Consider the following 9,410-nt stretch of genomic DNA (forward strand, 5'->3'; position numbering starts at 1 on the left):
TCGTGGTTCTGTCACATTGACGATTGCGGCTAAAATATTTAATGCAACCATATGCGATAGCCAAGCCGCACACAATACAAAAAAATCCATAGCACACAATCGGGTAAAACTCATTGGAGTCCTAGAGACAGATTTTGTACATGATTTGTCACACAGAAGTCAAAAAGTAGTGGCTTATGGCTGTGACATGTAAACTGATCACCTTAATTTCATGTAAATTGTATCCAGATAGCTTTGCACTAATCTTTGCAGCGAGTGATGAATTATCAAAATAAATAAATACGTAGCTAGTTTTAGATAATTTTATTATTTTTATGGCAATCTTTATTAATTTTCGTTTGTTTTTATAGGTAGTGACTTTGTTTTCCAATGCATATTTTAGTTTACATATAAAAATTTTAAAAATTATATCTTATTTTTTCTTTATTCACAGAATAAACTTCTTATCAGTTTTAAAGTCTAATTTTCTAAAAGCGGCTTATAAGATTGGCGGATACTCCCATTTATCTGAACAAATTACTTTGGGGTTTCTCAAACTATTCCTATGATGGAATAGGTCTTAAATTCTCTTTTTCTTTTGCCTCAATCCTGTGGATTGGTCTGCAGAAACAAATGAGACCTCCTTCCCCACTCTGGTCTATTTTGTGAAACCCTCTTTAACTCCTCATACGTCGAACCTAATGTAATTCTTTTTTATAATGTGATATTTATTTGATACCTAAGAATAAATTGAATCCTAATATATTCTTAATGGTTTTCCTTGCATAAAGTTTTCATAGAACACCTAATTAACATTGGTGTTTTGTAAGGCATAGATTGAGAAACTGAATTTAGTGATTAGTTCTATGTTCAAAGTAAATGCCGAAACGATAAATTAAATAGTTCTATGAATTGGCATAATAAAGAAGTTACTATTTTATTATTATTTCATGTAGCAAGCACCAAGCACTCAACTTTCTCATTTTATCACGGAACTGGCCTGATAGTCAATCAAGTGGAGATGTACGGTTCAATCGCTCTGGGAACAGTATAGTCGCAGCTGTCAATGGGTTTTGTGATATCATTGTATGTTTTCGGATACTTTTACACTGTAGATTTGCCAATCAAATTCATTGAACTGATTCATAAATAGAAGATTGTCTGCCGATCTTACCAGTCGTTTGTAGAAGGAATTGGACCATTAGATCTCTTTTATTTGAGACCTTTATTCATTTCAAATTCTATTTTTGTCCTAGAAATTTTACTGTTAATTTTACTAGGAATTTATCAGAATGAAAACAATATTATATATTTGTTGCATGTTAATTTAATAATTTTTATAAAATTGTTTTATAAACTATCTTATTAAATTTTCTTTTACTCGATAAACGAGCACAACAGTGTATATACATACATATTTATACTTTATCAATCTATTCAATTTTATATACAATTTTGTCCGCCTCCATAGTGCAGTGGTTAGCGTATTTAGCTGCCATTCCTCGGATTCCATTCCCAGGAGGGTAAAAAAAATATTTGTGATTTTTCACTCTTAATATTTATTTCTACCGTTCTGGAGGTCCTGGGTTCAATTCCCAGAGGGGAGTCCAATAAATATAAGTGATTTTTTCACTCTAATATTTATTCAATATTACCCTGGACTGGTACCTGAAGTGGAGGGCTGATCACCTTTCCTTTGTGTGTTAACGATCAAGATAACACTGCGTTTATATGATGCAGTGCCAAAAGCACTATTAGGGTGCGGATAAGGGTTGGAATGAATGAGTGAATATTTATTTAATATCAACCTGGACTGGTGGTACCTGAGGCACAGGACTGTTCACCTCACCTTCTCGTAATTAACAATCTAGATAACTCTGTGCTGATGCGATGGAGTGCCCTAAGTACCATTGGGTGCGGATGAAGATTAGAAGAAGAAGAAATTTTATATACAATTACTTATTTTACTATTGTTTCTACTTACAGCTCATAATTTCCATTGCACTTGACATCTTAATTCATTTAATAAACATTTCAAATATGATTTGTGTTTTATATTCACACCGTTTTATTTTTTTCATTTGGTTGGTGTAACGCCACATTAAACCATACCGCTTAATGAGTTTTATTTCATTACTCACGACTAGTTTTACTTTTCACTTTATAATAAGTATACGGATATGTACACATATTATGTGTTATCATAAAAGCCTTATGTCAACAAGTGGACTTGTATTACATAAAGGTGTATTTTTATGAAGAAAAAAAAGTAATTCTAACCCTTTAAACACATTAAGCAAAAAATAAAAGTTGATTTGAAAAATACAAATTTTCCATAAAAAATAATGTGTTGTATAAAATTCCTTTTACGTTAGTCCATGGCTTATAAAAGCCATGGACTATAGTCGATTTACGCATTCAAAGGTGAAAAACATTCAGACGATGTTAGTAGATTTATGCGTCCAAAGGGTTAAGCACTTAGGTTTGTTATTAAATAATAGTGTGTCACATTCAGAGACGTATAAAAAAACAATTTAAACAAAAAATATACTACATTCATCTGCTTCATTGACTATACAATTAGGATATTATCTAGTTTTTTTATTAATTTTTTTAATAAATCGCAAATTAATGAATATACAAAATCACAACACAATCGATAATATTCTGGTTGATATTTGCAAAGAAATAAGGAAGATATTTTTATAGTTTACACATTTACACATTCTATATTTTTATGGCAAGAAAAATAAACAATTTGTGATGACAACAAATGTGCCATTTTTAACAAATAATAATTTTTAATTAACAATTTTTGACTAACAATTTTTAATAAATGATATGCAATAATGTTTTTGGCCACCTCCATGTGTAGTGGTTAGCACATTTGGCTACCATACCGGAGGTCCCAAGTTCGATTCCCAGGGGAATAAAAATAAATCCAAGTGTTTTTTCACTCTTCTATTTAATTAACAATATCCTGGACTGGCACATGAAGCGCAGGACTGACCATATTATCTTCATATAATAAAAGATAAAATCAACATTGGATCAAATTGGTGCAGCGCTCTATGCATCATTGGTTGCGAATAAGTTTCAATAGTTAATGGTAATACTTTAAATACATAGGTACATTAACTTACAATTGACAATTTCTATTGTGTTTCAATATTCTAACAAATAGAATGATAAAGAACAATTGTATTTTCACTCAGATTAAATATGTAGTACATTAATACATAGTTTAATACACTTATCTCATAAGAATCACTTAATCATTACAAATTCTATAGCTTACTATTAATACTATGTGAAATTTAAAATAAAATACTTAATATATAGAAACTATCAATCAATCACTATTATTATTTTTTAAATTAGTGATCCATTTTAATTTCTGAATTTTAAATCTTTAAGTTCCAGCACCTTCAAGCACCTTGACTTAAAAAAATGGAATAACCAGCAAAGCCTCTAATTTAAGAGGCTTGTCTGCAGGTATGATAGTACGGATAGGTAAGGTAATTGTAAAAAATACATCATAAACACCCAGAGCAATGGAAAATAAATGTTTCTTGAATGTATGTATTTTGCAATTGGCAGAAATCGAACTTACGACGCCAGTTTCACAGTCAAGGGCCTACCCAACTACACTACAGCACCTGTCTTGAACTTATTTAACCCTTTCCACTCTGACCATTTTTTCTCATAACTGATCAGCTACTCTTATCGTTTTTCTAAGACGTTTTTCTACCATTAAAATAAATATTTTGATTCCCTAATTTTGGGACACTCTGTCTGGCAATTCATATGACCATGTTAATTAAGATTAACTGTATTTGGGTGATAGAGAAATCAGTGATTAATGTTATACCTATGCCGGGCCGGACATTGTGTCCCACGGAGCTGCCTACTAGAATCATACGGGCCAGAATGTCTGGCCTACAGAGTGGTAAGAATTAAAACTATTATAATAACCCTATTATGATAGTTTTAAATTACACTTTGTCTATACGTTGCTGTGCCCTATGCGCTGTTGAATATGGATGAGGGTTAGGAGAAGATTATTTTATTTTAATCATACTCCAAAGTTAAGTTATTAAGGGAGGGAGTCAAAATTTATGATGTAGTCCCTGTAAAATGATAAATCATTCATTTAAATAATAATCAATTATATAACAATTCTTCTTTTGACCTCTAGCTACACCAAATTGTGCATAGAGCTCAGATCAACATGGTGTAAACTTAATAACCAATTATATGAAGGCAAATCAATCCTGGACTCCAGATTCTGGAATAGATTTGATAGCATATAGATGACGTAAGATTACAAGAACAAGACTGTATTACAAGAAAGGAATTAAGAAAGAAAATAGGAAAAGGATAATAGGAGCAATAGCGAAGGCACTTGAGGTTTCATACATTGCTCCCATAAGCTTGTGTATGTTGTACAATGATATTGTGTACGAGTCTCGCAACAAAATATAGTTTGAAAGATATTAATCACCTGTTATTTAAAAAGACCTCAAGGGACCTTGCCTTTGTGTAATTAAAGGTCATGTTAACACCGTGTTGTTTGAATGTGGTTCCCTATGCACTACTGAGTGTGGTGTGAATAATGGTTAATAATAACTATACATTAAAAAAATACAAACTGTATAATAAAAATTGAAAAAAATAAAAATACACAATTTGCTTGACAAATGCTTGAAAAAAAGGAACCGTAATTGATTGGTGAGTGGTAAACTGATGCATACCTATGTAGGTACTTATGAAATAAGCAAACAATTCATAATTATTGAGATTATGAGCTGAATATCAAATGTTTTTAGAAAACAAGTCATTGTTCATCATTTAAGTTGTTAATTTACCATGTTTCACCATTTACAAAGAGACTAACCTACAATATACAAAGCTTATGTATAAAACAACCTTATACGTGTTCTACTTTAAGAATCTCTTTTTTCCAAAATACATTCCTAGGCCGATGAGCGATGACAGGGTCGCCAGAGCGCCGACTTGGACTCCGTCCAACTTGCCCCCCCACAGCCAGCCCCGCGGGAGGCAGTTCACGGCGTGGACCACATCCATGCAGAGCTTGATGCACGTGATGGTCTCCATGATGTACTTGACTGACATCTGTCTCTTGATCTCGGAGCTCTGCGTCATGTCCATGTATCGGCGCTGTCTATCCGTCACCCGTAATTGCTTGAGACATCTGGAAAATCAACATTGTGATGAACAGGAACACAGGAATATTCAGGTAAAATCAATCCTATTTTGTATTTGTTAGAATAATGCTTTGTAAAACTGTTTTTTTATTTTTTTAAAAAGGAGTTTTTTTTTAATGAAAAACCCGTAAAGCCTCTACTTTTAGAGCATTGACTGCATGTAGGATAGTTAGAATAGGAAGGGTAAAATGTGAAAAATGCATCACAAACACCCAGACCAATTGAAAATAAATCTTTCTTGAATTTATTTTGCAATTGGGAGGAAACAAACCTGCAATGCTAATTTCGGAGTCGAGCATCTACCCAAATAGGCTACGGCATTAGCGTATATTTTTAGTAGTTATAATTCATAAAATAAGGCGTAATTCCAACAGTTATATAAATAATATGTAATTGAACTTGATTTATTTCCACTAGCATACCTTCCTTACCTACCAAAAAAACAGTTTTTTTATTATATTTATAATTGCCATAAAAATGAGACCATTATATTTTTATTTTAAGTGTTCTCAACAAACAACAAAATACCAAAAATTTTAAATGGCAATCAAAATTCCAACTCTCAAAATTATAACACAATCCCAAAGTAAAAATTCTAAACTTGAAAATCTCAATCCTCAAAAAACCTTTAAAAATGTTTTTTTTTAACATTTGCTATTTCAAGTCTTTAAACCTAATTCTGATGTTTGCTACACATGAACAAATGAATATGCAAATTAAAATTGCGTGTCCTATCTCTATAAGTTAATTTAGTTAAGTGATCATTTTTACTATGACATTACACCAACGGTTACTAATAAAAATAACTGAATTTCTTATACTTATACTTTTATGAGATAGGACTTAGCCTGCCTCATTTTAATTGGCAAATTCATTTGTCAATGTATTCAGTTATGACATTTTGATTTCCTACAAAAATAATCCCTACCCTTACAAACCCAACCCTCATAGTTTGTCTATTTAATTGTAAATTGAAAAGCGTTGTATGAATCATATGAATTAAATGTATTTTAAAATAATATAATGTTTCATAAAGACGGGTGATTGATTAATTATAATTGTTTATCAATCAATTGTGATTAGTCAAAGATAAGTTAAAAAATAAATCTTTTACGCATGATAAAAAATAATCACTTAAGAAATAGGGAGTATTATTTGATAAACATGATGAATTATTTAATTTTTTGTATTAACAGGAAAATAATGAACTTTTTTGGAAAACCACCAACTTTTCTTATTTAATATAATGAGGTTTTTTGTTGTTATTGTTGAATAATATGTATTGATTTTAATCATACTGTATAATCCACTATATATCATACTATATGTTGTCCACCTCTGTAGTGTAATGGTCAGTGCGCTTGGCTACCGTGCTGGAGGTCCCGGGTTCGATTTCGGGTCAAAATAAATATGGGTGATTTTCGCTCCCATATTTATTTAATTTCACCCTGGACTGGTATAAGAAGCGCAGGGGGGATCACCTCACCTTCATCCAATTGATGATCAAGATAACACTGCATTGCTACGATGCAGTGCCCTATGCATAATTGGGTGTGGATAAAAGTTAAAAGAAAGAAGAATTTAATCAGCAAAAAAATACATTACCTAATAAGTGTAACATATAAGGATGTGACCCAGAAGACAGTGTTGGCGGTGTCAAAATTCTCCGCTTGCTTTTCTGTTAACTTGATGATTCCTAATTCCCCAAACCAACAAATCTTTTCAAGAGGAAAGAACAGCTGGTCTACAATATTGGCAAACACTCCGAGGACACTGGATATCGTGTCGGGCTCCTGAAATCAGTAATATGGTTCTAGTATACATACAATAAAACTACAAACAACTACTCCATAATTAATTAACATTACCTACTTTATTTTATGTTGTTTTATTAGTAAACAGAGGCGGCCAGTGAGTGAAATTATCGGCAGTGCATTTCACATAAAAAATAGTAGTATGTGTATAAAATAAGTCTACTTCAAATTTTACCTATGAAATTCCCTCATGATAAAAATATAAAATTGAATTCAATAAATTATTTTGGGTTGTCTTAGAAACTCCTTTGAAAACAGTTCCTTCTGAAGATGTTTCTTTATTTTTCTAACCCTTATCCGCACCCAATGGTGTATAGGGCACTGCATCATATTGATCCAGTGTTATCTTGATCATTACTTACATAAAAACAAAGTTGATCACTCCTGCGCTTCAAGGACCAGTCCAGGGTAGTATTAAATAAATACTAAAGTGTAAAATCATTAATTTTTAATTTCACCCCCCCCTCTCCTGGAACTCGAACCCGGGACATCCTGCACGGTACCTTAAAACGCTAACCATTACACCACGGAGGCAGACAAAAATGTTTCTTTATAGACGAATCAATTTCAGCAACAAAGTCTATCAAACACACTCAATCTTCTGTTTCATTACATCCTCTTATAGTTAAAATGGCATTTATCACAATATTTTTATTTCCACTCATTTTTAAATAACCATTTACTTTTTAATCAACCTATATGGCTGCGTTAACTCGTCACATTAATATATGTGGGTGTGTGTACTGTCAGTGTTAGTAGTGCAAACATTATATATTACTTTAATTAAATTCCAAAATGCATTGGTTAAGTATGACATAATATGTTGTGCATGCTTAAAGTGACTTGTCGTCAAGGCACTTTTACGCATGCGCCAGTAATGCACGGAAAAATCTTATCTTAACAGTTCTAACGCATGATTTGTCCTGAAGAATAGAAAGATTCTCATATCATAAAAGTACAAAATCTTGTGCAAACTAAAATATGCATGGCAACTCATTTGCAAATCCGCTGAGGTACAGAAAATAATTTGGTTATAGTTCTAGCGGAAACCTTTCTTAATACAAAAAATACAGGATGTTAAAACTGAATCACAGATATTGGTAAATTTAATTGTGTGAAGACGAGTAGTCCATTGCATATATGTATATACTGAGAAACCACATGTGATAATTATAATTTGTGTATACTTTTAAGGTCCCTAATACTCATATTGTACAAAAAAAACACTTTTTATCCTGTATTTGTTTTTGAAAAAAGTATTTGTATTTGCATTTGCCAAAATCATTGTATTTGCCAAAGTCAGCATTACACATATCGCTATCTCCTTTCAACATCATATATCAAATACCAATTGAAATGCCTTGTGTCGGCTACCAGCGGCTGATTTTGGCAGTCTATGTGCTAGGGAGGTCAAAATAAATTGTTGCAATATCTTATGGACCATTGAATGCGGTTAAGGATAAGAAGAACATATCAGGAAGCTGCCTGTAATGTTCTATTTTTTTTTAGTTCAGTTGTTTCTCACATCTTTTCCTAGGCCATATTCCAATGTGTATTTCAGCATGGGCAGGTCATCGAACAGTCTCATGGTGGCCCGGGTGGCTGACAGCTTGCTGCTCGCCCGTAAAAGTCCTTCATGTTTGTAGAGACTCCCACCGAGTTTAGCTGCATAACAGGCCAAACGAACAACCTGAAAAATATCAAATAAACTTTGTAAAACTCATTTTACTAAGGCGTACTTTTAGGATAAAAAATCGCTTTAGGTGAATGAAAATCATTAAGTTAAAAGAATAATGAAGAGGTTGGCATTATTTCATTCATTTTAGTGACATAAAATTAGGAATTATCCGAACCACGACAATTTATTTATTCAAATTAATTAAATTTTCATTGTTTTATACAAAACTTTCATCAACATATATTTATTTATAAATTCTGCCATATTCTGTACTATTTTAAAGCTTCGTGTGGGGGAAAATACGTGCTGTTTCACTGCTTGAAGCAATTCACTGCATTTATTATTAATAAAAAGTACTATTAAACTGTTTTTAATTCATTATTATATTTCGCTTACCTTATCGCGACCATTGTATGTCGAAAGCAACTCACAAATATCATCCATCGCGAATAATTTTTAAAATGATAATGTCAACACTCCGTAATACTGAAAATGCCATATGATAAGATACGTAATCTCACGCCGCACTTTCACTTTTGATGTAAATTGTTTCCTAGTATAAGTTCAAGAATGCAGGCTGTAGATAGTAGTCAGAGTAGGAAATAACACCCAGTCAGCCTTGAAATTTAGCACTAGTTAGTAGATTTAGCCTAACTTTTAATTTTTGACAAAATTTCGACATGTCAACGTCAATATCAGCTGTTCAGTAAC

The 9,410-nt window shown here is 32.1% G+C and overlaps 1 protein-coding gene across 1 annotated transcript; it reads right to left on the minus strand.

Annotated features, from left to right (window-relative positions):
* Window positions 1-2,575: 2,575 nt before the first annotated feature.
* On the minus strand, window positions 2,576-9,410 carry LOC148308070 (peroxisomal membrane protein 11C-like). Its single transcript, XM_088262355.1, has 4 exons — window positions 9,096-9,410; window positions 8,547-8,711; window positions 6,813-7,000; window positions 2,576-5,194 (listed from the first exon to the last, which is right to left on the minus strand). Exons 1-4 carry the CDS (start codon window positions 9,141-9,143, stop codon window positions 4,921-4,923), a joined length of 675 nt encoding a protein of 224 aa, XP_088118481.1. The 5' UTR covers window positions 9,144-9,410; the 3' UTR covers window positions 2,576-4,920.

This window comes from Brachycentrus maculatus, unplaced genomic scaffold (genome assembly GCF_059751285.1).
Source record: "Brachycentrus maculatus isolate JH-2025_06_01 unplaced genomic scaffold, ASM5975128v1 h1tg000176l, whole genome shotgun sequence".
NCBI classification, from domain to species: Eukaryota; Metazoa; Arthropoda; class Insecta; order Trichoptera; family Brachycentridae; genus Brachycentrus; species Brachycentrus maculatus.